General features: G+C 44.4%; 1 protein-coding gene across 15 annotated transcripts in view; it reads left to right on the forward strand.

Moving 5' to 3' along the window:
• ZMYM4 (zinc finger MYM-type containing 4) overlaps positions 1-14,401 on the forward strand; it is a 56,635-nt gene extending 42,234 nt beyond the window's left edge. For all 15 annotated transcript variants that reach the window (XM_083625424.1, XM_083625434.1, XM_083625425.1 and 12 more), the window contains 14 exons: positions 41-184; positions 396-433; positions 687-831; positions 1,932-2,053; positions 2,940-3,108; positions 3,926-3,979; positions 4,725-4,904; positions 5,100-5,194; positions 5,803-5,974; positions 7,031-7,182; positions 8,346-8,457; positions 9,543-9,791; positions 10,573-10,699; positions 12,152-14,401. In XM_083625424.1, coding sequence (XP_083481550.1) covers positions 41-184; positions 396-433; positions 687-831; positions 1,932-2,053; positions 2,940-3,108; positions 3,926-3,979; positions 4,725-4,904; positions 5,100-5,194; positions 5,803-5,974; positions 7,031-7,182; positions 8,346-8,457; positions 9,543-9,791; positions 10,573-10,699; positions 12,152-12,359 — 1,967 coding nt within the window. In that variant the 3' untranslated portion in view covers positions 12,360-14,401. The remainder of the gene's footprint in view (positions 1-40; positions 185-395; positions 434-686; positions 832-1,931; positions 2,054-2,939; positions 3,109-3,925; positions 3,980-4,724; positions 4,905-5,099; positions 5,195-5,802; positions 5,975-7,030; positions 7,183-8,345; positions 8,458-9,542; positions 9,792-10,572; positions 10,700-12,151) is intronic.
• Positions 14,402-18,186: the final 3,785 nt, after the last annotated feature.

An 18,186-nucleotide genomic window follows, 5' to 3' on the forward strand; every position in this document is an offset into this window, starting at 1 on the left:
ACATTACACTACTTCAACTCATTCTGCTTCCTCTACCTAGCAAATCTTTCCATGGCACCAACGTCCTCGGTGGGGCCCCCTCCATCTCTCAGGAAGGATTCTACTCCAGTTATAGCAAACGTGGTGTCCCTGGCCAGTGCTCCTGCTGCCCAGCCCACAGCCAATTCCAATAATGTTTTGCAAGGTAAGGCAGCGATAAATACACTTCCTGGTGTGTGTCTCTCTCACACCTACACATCTATGCAAATTTACATTTTGTTGTTGTGGAAAGCAACAAGCATGGCCCTAAGAAAGTTGCTTAATGCCCCCTTTTTGTAATCCCCAGAAACTAGAACTAGTCATGATATTCTGAAGAGCGGCAAACAAATTTCCTGCTTTCCCTCCCCCTTTAACAGGTGCAGTTCCTACTGTGACAGCAAAAATTATTGGAGATGTAAGTTTTTCAAGAAAATTTCTGGGACATCTAGTAAAGTATTTATTTATATATTACACCCACACCCACACACTCACTGCTCAAAGTCTTTGGGCACTTTTGCATTGTATGTAGGGGGGGGGAAGGTGTAGAGGCAGTGGAAGTGAAAGAAGTGGCGGCTTAGTGGGCTGGTAACTAGGACTAGCTGATCTTAGCATGACATTTACGAAAGGCAGCAAAGAGTTATTGTATCTCATTTTCTGCCCTGAACCAGGCAAGTACTCAGACGGATGCTTTGAAGCTTCCTCCTTCCCAGCCTCCCCGACTTCTCAAGAACAAAGCCTTACTGTGCAAGCCTATAACACAGACCAAGGCCACCTCTTGCAAGCCTCATACGCAACACAAGGAATGCCAGACAGGTATGTGATATAGAAATGGCATGTTCTGTTTTGAGAGGGAGACAGAGACAGAGAGATGTGAATGTAAAAACTTGTGTAAGCACTTCTTGTTGTGACCAGCTAAAATATCACGAAGTAGTGAGCAAGTAGGGGAGCGTATTGGATGCAGCTGTGGAAGATGAAAAAGTTCCATTCAGCAATGGTTTTAAATAACAGACCTTCAATACCATATTGCAGTGTATAGTACCCAGGGGAGTATTTCTGTTCAAGGCATTAGTCAGCCTAGAACTGGAGCCTTCTTTTGTACTAAAGGTTCCAGGGAGAAAGAAGCAATGATATATTTCCCTTTGGAAATGTAAAAACTAGTAGTTATTTGGATTTCCCTCAGTGGATTCTCTGAATTTCTACCAGTGCAATATGCTGGAACTTTGCAAGCCAGAAAGCAGAGGTTAAGAGAAACATCATGGTCCTTACATTAGGAAAGTAGTATCTTAATTTTAGAGGCCTAATTAGGTGGCATTGGCCAGTGCGTGGAGGGCATATCTTCCTCTGTAGGCAAAGACCCACCATTAGTAATAAATGGTCTTCTGTATCCCATGTATGCATTTCTTATGTATGATACAACCATCTTCTGTATGTGTGAATAAGTGTAGTAGAGAACAGGGCAGCCCCAGCAATCAAACTCATAATGAATTTTGACTCACATCTTCCCCCTTTGTTTATGGCAACCCATGAAGAAGTGAAAATTCCAGCACAGAATCAAGCTGGCTTTCAGCCTTGGCCAACTTAGTACCCTCTAAATGTTTTGAACTACAACTTGCATTACAACCATGCTGCCTTGGACTGATGGGAGTTATAGTCCAAAACGTCTGATGGACACTAGGTTGACAAAGGCTGGCCTGGTCATCTGCTGCGTTCCCTGGCTTGGAATAATCACGTAAGAATGGCATGGACAGAAGAGTCCCAGAGAACATATGTGGATGCATCCACATAGAAAGGGGTGGTGTGTTAGGAGCAGCAGTTGTGGTTAGCAAAGAAAAGTTAACAGCTTGTTGAGAGAGATGAATGAACAGCTGGCTTCTCTTCTCCAAGGATCATGCCTTTTATTTTTAACATAACAGAAGAAGAAGAAGAAGTTCCACCCAAAATAATCATGGTGCCTGTTCCTGTACCAGTGTTTGTGCCAGTTCCTCTCCACCTCTTCACCCAATACACACCAGTTCCACTGGGAATGCCAATACCCGTAAGTGATGTGTTTGGCACCTTGGCTTTCGGACAGTGGCTTTGAAGGTTGAGCCCATTGGGTCAGCCTGTGGCCAGCCTGGACAATGCCGAATGTCTCAGCATGAGTGTCTGTGGTGGGGCTGAAGTAAGCCCCACATCCAGTGCAAATCAGTTCATTGCACTCATGATCTGGGGAGAGCTCAGTGGGAGAGACACCTACCTGAAAGCTTGGAAAGCTACTGCCAGTCAGTGTAGACAGTAGAGGACAAATGGTCTTGACTCAGTATTAGGCAGCTTCCTAATCTAACACCAAAAGCATCATTTGTGTTAAGTGATGCTATGTACTCCAGCAAAAGAGTATCAGAATTGTCTTGCTGGATCAGGCCAGGGTTTCCATAGTTGAAGGAATCCCAGTAACCAAGAGGCACTAAGAGGTCCTCTGGAAATTGGTGAGTGGTTTGTTGGTGCACTGTGAATTACCTTCTGCCCACCTTTTCTTTAGGGGCCTGAGAGGTGGAAAATAAACCATGGCCTCCATCTAGTAGTGATCATGGGATAGGCCTTGCTTACACCCAGTTAGTGGCTGGCTCTTAACTGAAGCCAACAGTTTAAAAAGGTTTACCTTTGCTTGATAACCCATCAGAGACAGGATTCTCTTGAGATGGCAAGGACCTTGTTTGAGGAGGCTCAAGATGGGCAATTACAGCTTTGAAAGCTGGTAGGATGCAAGGGGAGTTACATGTATTTGTTACTGATATGCATCACCCAGAGAATATTTCTCTAGCTTGCCCTCCTCCCCATGGAGACTTCTTCTTCGTGTGTGTTCTACCCACAAAATGTTGTTGTGTGTTCCCTGCTATAGGATCTTTTCATCTGCACAAATCAAACCTCTCCCCCACCCCCAGGTCCCAGTTCCTATGTTGGTTCCATCTGCCCCGGAGAATACTGGCAAGGCAATAGAAACCATTCCAGACATCAAGGAGAAGAGCTCCGCCAACGCATTTGAGGCAGATCTCCTCCAGATGGCAGAAATGATCGCAGAGGATGAGAAGGGTAAAGAACACTCTAGAGGAGGTGCAAGGCTTTTTTTTTTAAAAAAAAGGGAAACCTGAGGAGCTGGTGAATGGGGGTGGGAGAAAGAGAGGAGGGGAGAGTGACTGCAGTGGAGGGGTTGGGGAGGGAACCTTCCTGGGGAAGTTGTATTTATACATCCAGATTTCTATTTCACAGGCTTATTCTGGACTGTGTTAGGTTTTCCGTTTGATTCTATCAGAAGGGTTCTGTATAAATCTCCCAAAGAGAAGGCCACATTGAAATGGAGTGATCTACCCCCTTCCAGTTTTGCGAATTGAAGCAATTCTGCCACTAAACAGTTTTCAACAACTCATATATTCCAGGGGAATCTGGAGTCGGGGCTGTTGAGGTGGGGGAAGGAGAAGGACAAAAATAGCTTTATGGGAGGGGTAGGTAGGAGCTGTTCTCCCTCATGAAGTTTTACATGCCTACCAGTAGCCCATTTAAGTAAAATGCCTGGAAATAATGTATGAAAGCTGCTTTATAAATGCTTTAAATAAAGGAAATTAGGCAAGATTAGGCATCCTGACTGACACTTAGCCCTGAACAGGCTTGAGCTCAGTGTTAGAACACCTGCTTTGCATGCGGAAAGTCCAGGTTCAGTTCACACCACCTCCAGCTATAAAGGTCAGGAGGACCTTTCTCTGCCTGAGATCCTGGGAAGCTATTGCTATTCAAAGTTGGCAGTCGTTGGATAGGTGTACTAGTGGTCTGTCTTAGCACATGGTAGTTGCATATGAAGTCAATGTTTTTGGTGGTTGGTGCTTTTGGTCTGGTAGTGTTGGTATACCTGTATTTTTTCCTTCACTTGTTTCAGGCTCTCAAACATCTGAGCATGAGCTGTTCCTCGACCCTAAGATATTTGAAAAAGGTTGGTGCTTACTTGCTCCACTTAGCAAATACACTCACATCTACTGTATAATTTTGGAAAGTAGCTTGTTCACTATGTGAACAGGTATCGTAACCAAATTTTGCATGATGGATCCTGAGATTGAGGAGCAGCCTTCTGTCTATGTTTGGATATAATTGGATACTATTTTGAATCAAAATGGCAGACTGAACCTATTGAAAACACACTGATTTGAAGCATTGATTTCAAAACTGCACTGATTATATATGCATGCCCAGTATGAGACCCCCCTCCACTCATACCTTACTTGGGGAGTGAGTATGTAAAAGCGCATCAGCTTTTATAATGTTTCTCTGCATAGTTAGCAGACATGACCCACAGGACAGAACCAGATCTAATCTTAATTTGTTCTTAAGTTACAGCTGGGTAAATATTTGGTTGAACATTTGGGAGACACTTTGAAAGCAGAGCACAATGAAAAGAAATACCACGGGGCAAAGGTGGCTTCTCCCTTGCTTGAGGTCTTCAAGCAGAGACTGGACAGCCCCCTGTTTGAGATCCTCTAGGTGTCAGTTTTCCATTGAGCCATGGGGGTGGACTATGCTTCCCTTTTGACTCTTGTAAAATTCTGTGGCTCTTGCTTGCCAAAGGCAGCCGGGCTCGTGACTCCTCACATCCTTGAATGTCCTAATAGGCTGTGCTCTGTCTCTGCCTGCTGGGCTTCTCTTCCTGAGCACCACCTGTCTCTCTCCCCTCTCAATTACAGACCAAGGCAGCACATACAGTGGCGACTTAGAGTCCGAAGCAGTGTCGACCCCTCACAGCTGGGAGGAGGAGCTGAACCACTATGCCTTACGCTCAAATACGGTGCCTGAGCCTGAGCCCGAGCCAAGGCAATTCTCCAAAGGAGAGCTGGAGCAGGACCTGGAGGCTGATTTCCCTTCAGGTTTGTCAGCCACAGAAGAAAAGGCTCTTGGGTGTGGAATGTGCTATGGGCCTTTTGCCCCCATGCTGCTGGTAACTTTTTAACCCTCGCCCTCAGTTCTGGGAGCAGCCTGCTATCCCGGGAGGCACCAGTTGGCAGCACAGCTCTTGCTGCTGCAACTTTCCCACTAAATCTCTGCTTTTGTTTAAAAACTAGACTCCTTTGACCCGATCAGCAAAGGGCTGGGTCTTCACTCACGTGCGCGAGCAAGGCGGAGACACAGAGACGGTTTTCCACAGCCAAAAAGGAGGGTAAGCTTTTCTTTGCTTTTCTTGCTGCTTTTTTCTTTGCTTTTCTTGCTGCTTATTTGTTACAAGCCGACGACATTTTGGGGTGAGGTATTCAGGGTGAAGGGCCTTCCTCCATTTCCCCAGGCTTCTTGACTCTCTCCTACCCCACCCCAAAGTTTCCCTTCCTCATTTGCCCCTTCTCAAAGAAAAGCCCCTAGTTGAGGTCAGGAGTGTGGAGATCGCATATGTCTCTTTAGTTTCTCGCCCACAAAACTGTGTCTCAATTGAGAGCAGGAATAGGAAACAGGTAATGCAACTTCTGATGCATTTGCTCCCCCATCCCCAGTCATGTGGTTCTTGGTCACCTTCTCCCTTCCAGGGGAGGATTTAAGGACAGTGGCAGGCCAGGATCTTCATTCCCCAAACATAATCAAGTTCCATAGACATTGATTTCATCAGCATATGTTGAGGAGGAGAAACGATGCTCCTGATTTGGCCACTGCTTGCCAATCCTGAATATAGATGGCTTACCGGAGGTGTGTTTGGTCCAGAAACCATTTACCTCCCTCTGTGACTAAGCAAAGCAATGCCTTTGTTGGGCCCTTGCACACACTTTGGTTTTCCTTCAGGGGAGGAAGAAGTCCATAGTAGCTGTGGAGCCCCGGATGCTTGTGCAGAGCTCATACCCAGGCTGTTCCGTTTCCGGGATGAGTCTCAAGTATATGTATGGGGTGAACGCCTGGAAGAACTGGGTCCAGTGGAAAAACACACAGGAAGAGCAAGGAGACCTCAAATTTGGAGGTAATGCTTTTTAAAGGAAGAATTAATACTTTTCTTTATGCTTCATTGAACCATGGAGGTTGAAGAGCTGAACTGGGTCTTTCAGCAGAGTAATCCTGGAAGGATGGGATGGGTGGATCAGATCTCATTGTATGTATTGCATGGTCCTGGAAGTGTGCCAGACATGGCTTTTAACACACTGCTCCTTAAATGCACTACTTGGAAACAAGCCCTATTGATTTAAATGGAATCTGCTCAGTTGCAATGAATTAATTGGGTATTGGAGATTTGGGATTCCAGGATACAGGTTCATAGGCTCAACAAGAATGCCTATGCAGAATACTCTGGGTCTTTGTTTGGGTGAGATTGTTATGTTCCCAAACCTGAGACCTAAGTTTAATTCACACAAGCTACCAACAGGCCACCTCCAAATTTTCTCCTGTTCCAGGTTCCTCTGAAACCCACCATTTGAAGTGAAATAGATTTCCTCAGACTCTCCCTCTGATGTCAGTACATGTCATCAGCAGTGATCATGCATATGATTTTATTTGCATTGAATTCATTCCCCCCCTTCATTGCACAGCTAGTGCATAGCTGCTGTAGCTAATTAATAAACAATAAGGGTCAGATAGCTACACCCCTCAAATATCTGGGTTTTTTTAAAAAAAATCATTTACAGAGAGTGGGAGGCAGGTTTCCCATCAATATTCCCATTCTAAAAAACAAGTTTGAAAGTGTGTAGGCAGTTATTGGTTAAAATATTTGGCACTTTCAGGATTTGAAGCATTTCATATAGATTATCATGACAACAGTCCTCTAAGATAGGCCCCATATTGCAGAAGGGGGAGGTATTTGAATCAACACCTTTTTTATTGGTTCATTTAATTATTGGAAAAGTAGTCCTCCTTCCCTTTTAGACTGCCAACTTGCTGTTCAGGAGCTTGGGAAACAAGAAAGGGAATTCCTTAATTGCTTATGAGTGGACAGTGCCCTCAATTACTCTGATGGAGTTGAGTATTCAAATATTTCTGCTTGTGAAAGAGGCTGATGTTCTTTAGGTGCTTTTCTTCCTTGTAGTTCGACCTGTGAAGCTCAAAGAGGACATCCTTTCTTGTTCTTTTTCGGAGCTGAGCTTTGGCTTATGCCAGTTTATCCAGGAGGTACGACGACCAAATGGTGAGAAGTATGACCCTGACAGCATCTTATACCTGTGCCTTGGAATTCAGCAGGTAATTGTCCTTCTGGTGTTATATTTCTTAATTTATTTGTTCTTTTAAGGAGTGACCAGCAAAAAGAATTGTTTATTGAGCCTAGGCAGATTTGCTCATGCTACACCAGTCCTTTGTCAACCTCACACGTTGCCAGTCTGTTACCAGGTTTAATTCAAGCTGTTGTCTTTAACCTTTTTAAAGACCTAAATTTATGGGACCAAAATATCTTAGGTTCTGCCTCTTCTCTTCCTGAGAACTTCAACCTACATCTGAGGATCTTCACTCTCATCTGATAGATGTGTGGTGGGTGGGCTTCTTCGATGTCACCGAGTTTGTGGAATGGTCTCAGAAAAGAGGCGCACATGTTCCCTCACTGCCTGTTTCTGGGCATGCTTTCAAAACATTTTGATTTCAGTAGGCATTTTCTGATCTGGCTCAGTACATTTCTAAATTGATTGCTTCTTTAAAATCATTCCCATTGTTTTACAGCTTGATTTGTTTTGTTGCTGTGATTTAAGCCCTTGTGAGCTGCCCTGAGTATATATGATTATAGGTGGTTGGGATATAAATTATAGGAAGAAATGACTCTAAGTAAGACAATTCACATTTATTATCGTAGCATTGTTCTCCTGAGGTTGTGTGCCAATAGTTCTTTCTGAGAGTTGCAGGCGTGCAGGATTTATTTAATTGAACTTGCAGCACACTCCTTTTCAAGAACTCGGAGAAATAGTGTGCTAATAATTCTACCCAACCCCCTTCGCACCAAAGCCAGTTTGAATGAAAACATCTTACAGCACTTCTGGAAGCTGTCCAACCTCAAGCTTTGACCAGTCTCCCAGGAGAGATAAAGTTGGGGGCCAGTCCCTAAGACTGCCCTTCTGCACACATATATAGATACCTGATGTGTCAAATTAATGTTGCATGTAAGTAAGCATTGTGGGATGGTCTTCAAGAGTTGTGGCGGAATATAGGGCTGGAGGTGGTATCATAAGTCTGCAAGAACAGTCCCATTTTCCGGCTGTTGCCCAAAGCCAGGCAGTCTGGAGAAGAGAATCACCTCCAAGAATACAGAACCCCACTCCAAAAAATGTTAGGAGGATAGAACTGAATCAGCTGGCTGTGTCTGCACCTTTCTATGTAAACCTCCCAAGTTTTCTGTCATCGTTTTTCTTCTCTTGCAGTACCTATTTGAGAATGGTAGAATAGATAACATTTTTACCGAGCCCTACTCCAGGTTTATGATCGAACTTACAAAACTGTTGAAAATCTGGGAGCCTACAACGCTTCCAAATGGTAAGGAGGTTACTTGTTTTGTCTGTAATGTCATGTGGGCATGTATCGGAAGGGAGAACATAGACTCCAGAGAGGGAGATGGTGGCTTCTAATAAATGAGGGGTGGTCTGTCTTTAGCCTTATATTGTATTTTTTCTTTCTTTTTCACTACAGTCCCTCTGATTCACGGTCACAGTCTGTATTTATAAGGCAAGAATGCCAACTTGGCATCTCTTAAAACAATTAAGCCAAAACTGTTTCCATATGAACATGCCTCTTTTTTCCTTTTTCCTTTTTTAAGAGCACCTCTTGAGGGCTGCCTAGGCTGCCCCTGCCTTCAGAGGTGCAGAAATGCTCTTACTTGTGCCCATGCTCTTATTTGTGGCACACCCTCATTTCAGGAACATTCACATGGCACCACCTTTGTTATCTTTTTCTACATTTTGCCCACCAGAGCGTTTGATGGATCATAGATCATTTGCCTGTGTGACTGTTGGCTGCTGGTGCTATTTTAGTTAATTTCTACTGGGTTTTTGGCTTTTCCTGTTTGTTGTGGCCTCCGTGCATGTGTGGTTTCTGAGCCTGCACAGAGCAGAATGTAACAATGGAAACATTATTAAAGAAGCAGAGAGTTGAAAATAGAAGAGGCTGTGTGTTCTTAGAAGCCATAAGGCTTATCTCATACCCCTCTCAGATGAAGAGCAGAGCCAAAGTTCCTACATGCGCTGCTGCTGTTGGGAGCAGGTGGGAAAGCAGGAGCTATGCCCCTTGAGCATACACTGGGGGGCGGGGGCTTCCCTCTAAAATCTTACCTGCTCTGCTCTAGAGCACTCTCCTCCAACCTTGTGTTCTCTCAAGGTTTTGGACTACAACTCCCATCAGGCCTAGACAGTTCATGGGGCAAGTACTCCAAGAACTCTGGTGCTCAGCATGTTGGGGAAGGCTGCACTGGTGCCCGGCTCTCATTGCAGCAACTTCCTTTAGCCCAGCATTTTGGTGCAAGAGTCACAGGAAGTGCTTGGTGGTTCACTAGCCACTGGCCAGTGGTAAAGGACTGACCAGGTTTCTCCTTCCTGTTGTGTGTCCCCTGATCATCTAATCTCCAGGTTACATGTTCTCAAGAATTGAAGAGGAGCACTTATGGGAGTGTAAGCAGCTGGGTGCCTATTCCCCCATCGTCCTCCTGAACACGCTGCTTTTCTTCAACACCAAATACTTCCAGCTCAAGAATGTCAGCGAGCACATGAAGTTGTCCTTTGCCCACGTCATGCGACGCACACGGACCCTGAAGTACAACACCAAGCTGACTTATTTACGCTTCTTTCCTCCTTTCCAAAAGCAGGAGGTAGAATCAGGTGGGTGAGCTGTTGTGGACATTCTTTTCCTGCAGCGCATGGCTTGACTTCCGTGGGTTACCGGGTGTTGCACACAGGCGCGTTGAAATTCTGTACAAGCACAACAATTTACAGAATCCCAGCTTACCGTATTTTTCACTCTATAAGACGCACTTTTTCCCTTCTATAAAGTAAGGGAAAATGTGTGTGCGTCTTATGGAGCGAATGCAGGCTGCACGGCTAAGCCCAAAGCCAGAACACGGAGATGGAGCACTGCGCAGCGCTCCGTCTCGCTGTTCTAGCTTGGGGATGGTTGCGCAAAACCTCCGCAGGGCAGCGGGGTCAAGGCACCCCACTGCCCTGCGGAGGCTTCAAAGGCTGCCCCCGAAGCCAGAACAGTGAGACAGAGCGCTGCGCAGCGCTCCATCTCGCTGTTCTAGCTTGGGGATGGCTGCTCAAGGCTGTCCCCGCAAGGCTTCAAAGGCTGTCCCCGAAGCCAGAACAGCAAGAGGCTATCCCAGAAGCCAGATCCCTCTTGCTGTTCTGGCTTCTGGGGTACAGAATTTTTTTCTTCTTGTTTCCTCCCCCCCAAACTAGTTGTGTCTTATCGTCCAGTGCATCCTATAGAGCGAAAAATACGGTACTCCTTTTAAAACGTTGGCCACTTACAAAGGCGACCCTGCATGGAAGAGTAACGAAAGCAATTGCTACTCCTAATTAGTTTTCTGTGCCAAAAACTAATGATTTTGTTCTTGTGCCATTGCCCTCTTTCCTCCCTTCTCAATCCCTGCTCCAACTCTAGATAAATTAGTAGGGAAAAGAAAACGCCACGAGGGCGAAGATGTCCCAACAGCGGTGGAAATGGTCGAGAACACTGACAACCCCTTGAGATGCCCAGTTCGGCTCTATGAATTCTACTTGTCAAAGTGGTGAGCGATGCTGCCTTTCTTTCCTGCCTTCCCTCTCTTTCCTCCTCCAGCAAATCAGTGCTCAGAGGCTCCCCTTGCAGCAAGAGAGTTTGGAGTTGGTTACAAAGAAATGGATCAATTCCCATCATGTACCTCTGCAAATTGAAGCCTTCTCTTGCAGGAACTCAACTGCAAACAAAGCTGAATCAGTAAGCGGGAGGGGAGCAGGTGCACCCTAATACTACACGTTGCCCTGATCCCAGTCAGCTGCACAGGTCAGGGAACCTGTGCCTTTTTGTTTCTACAGCCCTTGTCAGCGCTCTGTTAGTTTTTAATGGAAGCCCTTGAAGGACAAATTGAACTCTTGGGCAGTAACCCTAGGCTGTAGCCTAATAATAATAATAATAATAATAATAATAATAATAATAATAATTTATTATTTATACCCCGCCCATCTGGCTGGGTTTCCCCAGCCACTCTGGGCAGCTGCCAATAAAATATTAAAATACAATGGTCTGTTAAACATTAAAAGCTTCCCCCAGATGCTTCAGGTAAATGCTTCAGGTATCCTTTGGCAAGCAATCATCTCATTGGGTCAGCGCTCCCCTCCCTGCATCTGCTGTAAAGGGATCAGAACACCCTGATCAGATATCACCTGTGTGCATTCATGCTGAGCTGTGCACATGTACAGGTGGTCATAAGGATGACTTTATTCATTCATTCATTCATTCTCCGCCCATCTGGCTGGGTTTCCTGAATAAATTCAGGGTGTCAATCTCTGCATTCATTTGTATGTGTATTGACTGCACACCCATTCTGTGGTGTGAATTCACGAATGCAAAACAGCTGCATTTCTATGCACTAACTTGTCTTCTGAACATGAAAAACGATGACGTAGAAATGTGTCTACCATCCTAGCCTTGTTGGTCATGGGCATTTTGCAGTATCCCTTTCATCCCTATTTCCTACCACACCCCCATTTGATTAGAGTAGTTTCGGATTCCACCTCGTAACCTACTTGCATCAGCCTGGATGTGTGAAGAAATAAAATGCAAAAAACAGCACTTAAAATTGCCAAAGAAGCACACAGCTAAGCATTAACTATACACATGTTCTACATTACATATGAACCGGGCTAATACTGACTTGCTTTGCAAGCCCTTTGAGAGGATTTCTGAGGTAATAATATGGGAAGCATTTGAGACATTCCCCAAAGCATAATATAATGGAAGGCATTGCATGCACTGGCTGTGTAGGGAAAGAGAAATAGATACTTTATACCCTTTAAAATCTGCTGATTTCATTGGCTGCCCTCCCATCCTTGCATCACTTCCTGTTGTCCTTCCCACTCCTAGCTTCTGCGTTCAGTCATACTTTGTTGCCTAGCTTTCTGCCCCGAATTCTTCCTTGAACCTGTGTTTTCCGTGGACTGTCTCAGCGCCGCCTTCTTAACATGAGCCTCTGTTCCCACAGTTCTGAAAGCGTGAAGCAGAGAAGTGATGTCTTTTACCTCCAGCCAGAGCGTTCGTGTGTCCCCAATAGCCCCATGTGGTATTCCACTATGCCAATAGATCCCGGGACTTTGGACATCATGTTGACGCGTATCCTTATGGTAAGGGAGGTGCACGAAGAACTTGCCAAAGTCAAACCAGAGGACTCTGACCCTGAGCTTTCAGACTAAAGTTGGGCGAAGGGGGGCATTATCTCTTTTTGGGTTTGTTTTTGTTTCTTTCCCTTTCCAATACACCTTGCAAAAGCACCAAACTGTGAACGCATCCATCCTTTGGAAGACTTCCTCCGTCACATCACACAAACCGTCAGGAGGAGCAGCACGAGCTGTGACAGAGTGCAAATAAGAATCAAAGGACAGAAAACAGCCCAAAGCGCAAGAAAACGGAGGGCTCAGGGGCTGCATTTGATCCTGAAAACGCTTTCTTAAGATGAGCTTGATGCTTGTCCCGCCTCCTCCCCTCCTCAAAACAAAGTGGTGCTTGTATCAATTGTTACCCGTTAAGGATTTTTTTTTTTCCTTAGAGGGAATCCTGTTGTGTACGTCCTTTCCTTCTAACCATGGAAGCAAAGAAAGCTAGATTAAACCCCTGGGTGCTTTTGCAATGTAGCTGCTGCCCACAGCTGTGTGGGGTTTTCCTAACATTTACTGTAGGATGCGAAGCAGAACGTAGTAAGGTGGAAACCAATGGAAATTCTGTCTGTAAGATAAACACACCAATTTTCCATCATTGTTCTCCCCCCACTTTTTTATTCTTTTTTTTTTTTTCAAGAGAGGGAAAAAGAAATTGGATGATCAAAGAGACGGTTTCAGCCAGAAGCTGGGGCAAAGCTTAGTGGGGTGCTGTGAAATTCCCTCCCTTTTGAAACTGTGGGTCTGTTGCATCCCTCACTGAGCAGCAGAGTAAAGCTGAGCATCCTTTCAGATCACTATGTTGAGACAGGAAATGCCTGTGTGTGTGTGTGTGTGTGTGTGTATGTAGGCACTCCCAACTACAACAAACAGGGTTGACACAGGAACACGCACACCCCACACCGGACCATTATACTGGTATCAAACGCCAAGGTACACAGCAACGGTTCTGGAGGAATTGTGCTCCCTGTTCTGTTCCTCCCTTTTCATTTTTTCTCCAACCCATCTCAGTGGCAGCTTCTCCACTTCTTTGTCTCCCTTCTGTGATAAAAAAATTTTTTTTGTATACCTCCTGGAGGGATGAGGGTTTGTGGGCCTCGCAATTTTATTTTATTTTAATTATCGCACCCTTAAAAAAAGGAGCCCAGCTACAAAATGATACTAGGGTATCCTTCGTTGAAAAAGGACATGAGGCCCAAATTTAGAAGAGAACTTCTGGTATCCTGACTGTTAGGCTTTTACCACCACCCCGGTCAAAATCCTTCCACATTATAAAAAATGCAGGGTGCTTCTCCAAAGCTTGGTCAAATACATTTCACCAATCCCCTCCTCATGTGTTAGACTGTATTTTCTCAGTCTTGCAGTTCAGTTGGAAAGCCAACCTATTTTTTAAAAACAGAAAATAGTATGTTTTTATTGGCAGTTTTGTCCAGCCACCACCTTCCTTTTTTAAAAAAGAAATCCTCTAGTTGAAAACCTCTCCAGGGTTGAACACCTTGTGTGTGTGTATGTGTGTGTGTGTTTGAGTTTATTATTTTTAACAGTATCAAAGGTAACAACAAAATTAAGATCAGAAAGTAGTCCTCTTTTGCCGTTGTGTACTTGATAGTCCTGTCCCCTGCCTGTAATGAAGTTCACTAGTGTATTTTTGAAATACGGAAAAATGTGTGAAATAGGGTTTTTTTAAAAAAGCACCTGCCCCCTTCCCCCAATTTCTGTATAATTCTGATTTTATCTGTCTCTTCCCCATCCCACAATGTTTTCGTTGCTTCTGAACAGAAATCCCATGTTTCACTGTATAGCCTGAGGTAAAAATTTGGAGAGTGGAAGGGAGGAAAAGTTGTTACTGGGTTGTGACCTTTTTCCAGTAAACTTTCCACAGTTTGAAGTACATGAATTTTTCTAGGTGTTTAAAACGCTAATTTCCCCCCAATTCCTCCACCCACCCATCCCTTTTTACCCCTTGTAGCTGTATGAATAAGTAGTTGAATAGCAGATACACTGTTACGGATTACAACATCAAAATATGTTTTTCTGGAACTTAAAAAAAAATAAAAGTCCCTCACATTTTTTTAAAAAAAGATGAGAGCTTTTTTTGGTTTGTTTTTTTTAACAAACAGGTACAATCAATTTACTGTGTGGCTATAAAAAAAAAATGTTTTTTAAAAGTGGTGTCTTGGTTGCATGTAAATTGTCCTCCTATGAGTCTATAATTCAGAAGCCCACAGTAGGTGGGAAGACCCTCAGACATGCAGCTATATCTGTCTGTCAGACTGTTTTGTGTTCTCCTTAGAAATTTGTGTGGATTTCTTTGTTTTTCTGTTCCTGCAGGGAATAAGCAGCAAGGGAATATATCCAAACCATCTTGTTGAATTTTTTAAAAAATCTTTCCCCAGTTTTCCCCCTTGGTAGAACTTAACACAAAGGTTCCCCTAGAATAAAACAGTATATTTGTATACGATGGATGAGTTTTAAGTTTTCTTTCTGCCTCTGAAGTTCCCCAGAGGAATTTTTGTTTCTTACTCTTAAGGAAAACATAGGGCCCTCCTTGAAGTTCGGCTACTGGAGCTGTGGGGACCCTGGACCTCTTAAGAGCTACAGACCTGTCTCTGTCCAGGCAGAAGCTTCAGGAGGAAGAGACAATGAGATCAGTCTACAGATGGGAGAAAGGCTTTGGTAGCTCTTCGGATTTAATGTTATCTGGCACAGAGAGTGCACTTTTTAAACAGGGATGGGTAAACCTTTTTTTTTCAGTTAAAAAGGGCCACGTTTGCTAGTAGTAAACTTGGGGGGCAGACAAAATGTGGGGTCAGAGACAGATATAGTAGAGCAGCCGTGACACTGCTTTTATGCAGCAGGCCACATTGCAGCCTTGCAGGAACACTGTTTTTACAGTCATTCACAAACCCATATACACAAGAGGCATTATGGCTGTTCATTCTAGCCAGGCAAAAGCACGTGAGAGCATAGAGCAGGGCTCACAAGAGACTGCAAGGTCCCATGTACCATATGAATATGCTCATTCATAACTGGTGAGCTTTAAGAAGCCAGCAAGTTGGTGTGGGGAGCTGCTGAAGTCCTCTCAGAGAGAGTAGGCAGGAGCCCAAGTCTGACAGTCCCCTTCTCATCCTGTAATCGCAGACTTGAAGGGGACTGAATTTTCTCAAGACACCTACAAAACCAACAGCAGACAAAACTCCTCCAAGCTGCCTTTTTGGAAAACAGTTAAGTTAAAAGCCTGCTTTGTGTTTGGGAGCACAAAGGAGGGCTCTGCTTACTGCACAGCATGCAATTTACTGTTGGGAATGTAAGAGGGCCCCAATTTATACTCCCTTCAACAGTGCGGTTTTTGTTAATACTCTGCAAAACCTCATTGGTGTCTGCCCATCAAGGGTGGGTGAGAATAGTCACTTCACCAATTATGAACTTCCTTAATGCATTGAAAGCAATCCATACACTGGTATAAATGAAGGTTTTATTAAAGCAGTTGAATACAGTAACCAAGATGAGCTAAAAAGGTTTTCCAGAAGAGGACACTGACTAGACTTGACCTTAGGTGGTACCACTCGTGCAGCTCTTATTCTGTGATACTGAGCACTCAAGGTGGTCCATATAGTAGACATTACTGACATCATGAAGGCAACAACCAATTAAGACCATGAGTAAATAGGTATCTAGTGACATGTTTCTGGTTGGCAGTGTTACTACAGGATGGCCTGATTCCTTCTTTGCAATAAAAAAAGTTCTGTAATTTGTTGGGATTATATGGTATCACTTTGCCCTTTTGGCTGGTAACTGATAAAACTGGCTGTCTGGCAGGCCAACAACATTCATATTAAGCAAATGTTTTTTGCTATTAAAGTTTGCTTGCCCCTGGCGTGTATCCTATGTGCTATGGACATCTCAATTTTTAACTGGCTGTTCATGAGTTGCTATCATTTCACATCAACTAGCAGAAAAAATAAACCCCAAGTTCAGGTAAGGCATCTAGCACTACTACTCCAATTGTGGCTGCAGTGTTACTGGGACCCTGCAGCACCTGGGATGAAAAGAAGTCAAGGCAAAAGAGATTAGAAATTGCAAATCTGAGTGGATGAAGCCCAAGCCCTGCTTCAGTCCCCTAAACGGTGGACATACTGTACTACTTAATTGGAACATGCCAAAAAGGCTACCACCAGCAAAGGCAGTTGCTGACATCCTTTCCCCAGCCACTGATTCAGCTGCAATGTAACCTGAGCAGTGTTAGAAATTCAGATACAGTGGTACCTCGGGTTACATACGCTTCAGGTTACAGACTCTGCTAACCCAGAAATAGTGCCTTGGGTTAAGAACTTTGCTTCAGGATGAGAACAGAAATCGTGCTCCAGCGGCGCGGCAGCAGCGGGAGGCCCCATTAGCTAAAGTGGTGCTTCAAGTTAAGAACAGTTTCAGGTTAAGAATGGACCTCCGGAACAAATTAAGTACTTAACCTGAGCCACCACTGTATATAAACTGATCCTAAAATGGCGCCTTAAACCTAGGTTACGGTTGCCACAGTGGAATGTCTATGTGCCTTTTTTGCAGTTATTAATACAAATAATTTCATTTCAATACCACTATGTTTTAAAGAAAAAAAATCTCAAAAGTGGTTTACAACACATTAAAACATCAAATAAAACAATCCAAATAAAACAACAAATTTCAAGCTTCAAGATCCTTCTCTAAGTGGCATTTTGCTTCTACATATTTATTTACCTAGTTAATTTATATTGCTGCCGCATAGCAGAAGTGCTCAGGAAGCCAGTGCGCCGTAGTGGTTAGAATGTCAAACTAACCTGGGAGATCATGGCTTAAATCCCCACTCAAGTCATGAAGCTCGCTGGGTGATTTTGGGCCAGTCACAGCCTCTTAATCTACCTCACAGGGTTGTTGTAGGGATTAACTGAGGACGTACATAAACCATGTACTGTACTCCTTGGAGGAAGAAGTGGGATAAGAATGCAAAAAGCTCTTCTGCTTACCTGCTTAAGAAGGCTGAAGGGGCCAGTCCGATTGAGATGTCAGTCGCCAACCTGGCATCCAGAGCTCTCTACATGGTTGCAATTGGACCTGCGCCAGTAGCTAAACACGCCTGGGGAATTTCTAGCACTGAACCCAAGGTTCCAACTGCAACAGGGATACCAGTTGCAGCAACCCATGCCGTTACAAGAACATACAACTGAGGTGCACTATTTTAATAATTTGTAGACCATCCTTCAACGAAAGTTCAGCATGGTGAAAAACTGACAGTAAATATCAATATTATCATAATAATCAGCAGCAGCTGCCTACCTAATATTTAGACACCTAAAACTTGAAGGTGGTGCTGCCCAGCTGTCAAAATCCCTTGTTCAGCTTTGCGAGTCTTCCATTTTAACAAGCATTCTCTGCAGCAGCAGTCCCCACCCCGCTTAAAATATGGAGGAAGTGGGTAGCTGCTTCAAGTACGTTTGCAAAGGATGTCTTCTTTGTGCCGCCAATGTCCAGGGTGCAAAGGGGAGGTGTGGAGATGCTCACAAGGCCCTTTATGACCCCCCCTTTCTGCTCTCTACCCAGATGTCAGAGGCTAGCAAATGGCTCTGTGATCCTCCCAGGTGCTTCTTTGCATCAATGCATGCAAGGGGCAGGGATTCTTCCAGCTTGTTATTGGGCACCTTGGAAGCTGCTCAAGTGGGCTTGGTCTTTTGGCCAAGCTGCATATATGGCATCAAATGTGGAGCAGGTTTGGGGAAAACAGCCCTGCAGATCAAACGATCCTGTGCCAGGCCAAATTTGGCTTGCAGGCTAAACACTCCCCATGCCTGGTCTAGGAACAAACTGGTAGGGGCTTGCCAGGATTTTGGAAAGG

Source organism: Podarcis filfolensis, assembly GCF_964270895.1.
Source record: "Podarcis filfolensis genome assembly, chromosome: 8".
Taxonomy (NCBI): domain Eukaryota; kingdom Metazoa; phylum Chordata; class Lepidosauria; order Squamata; family Lacertidae; genus Podarcis; species Podarcis filfolensis.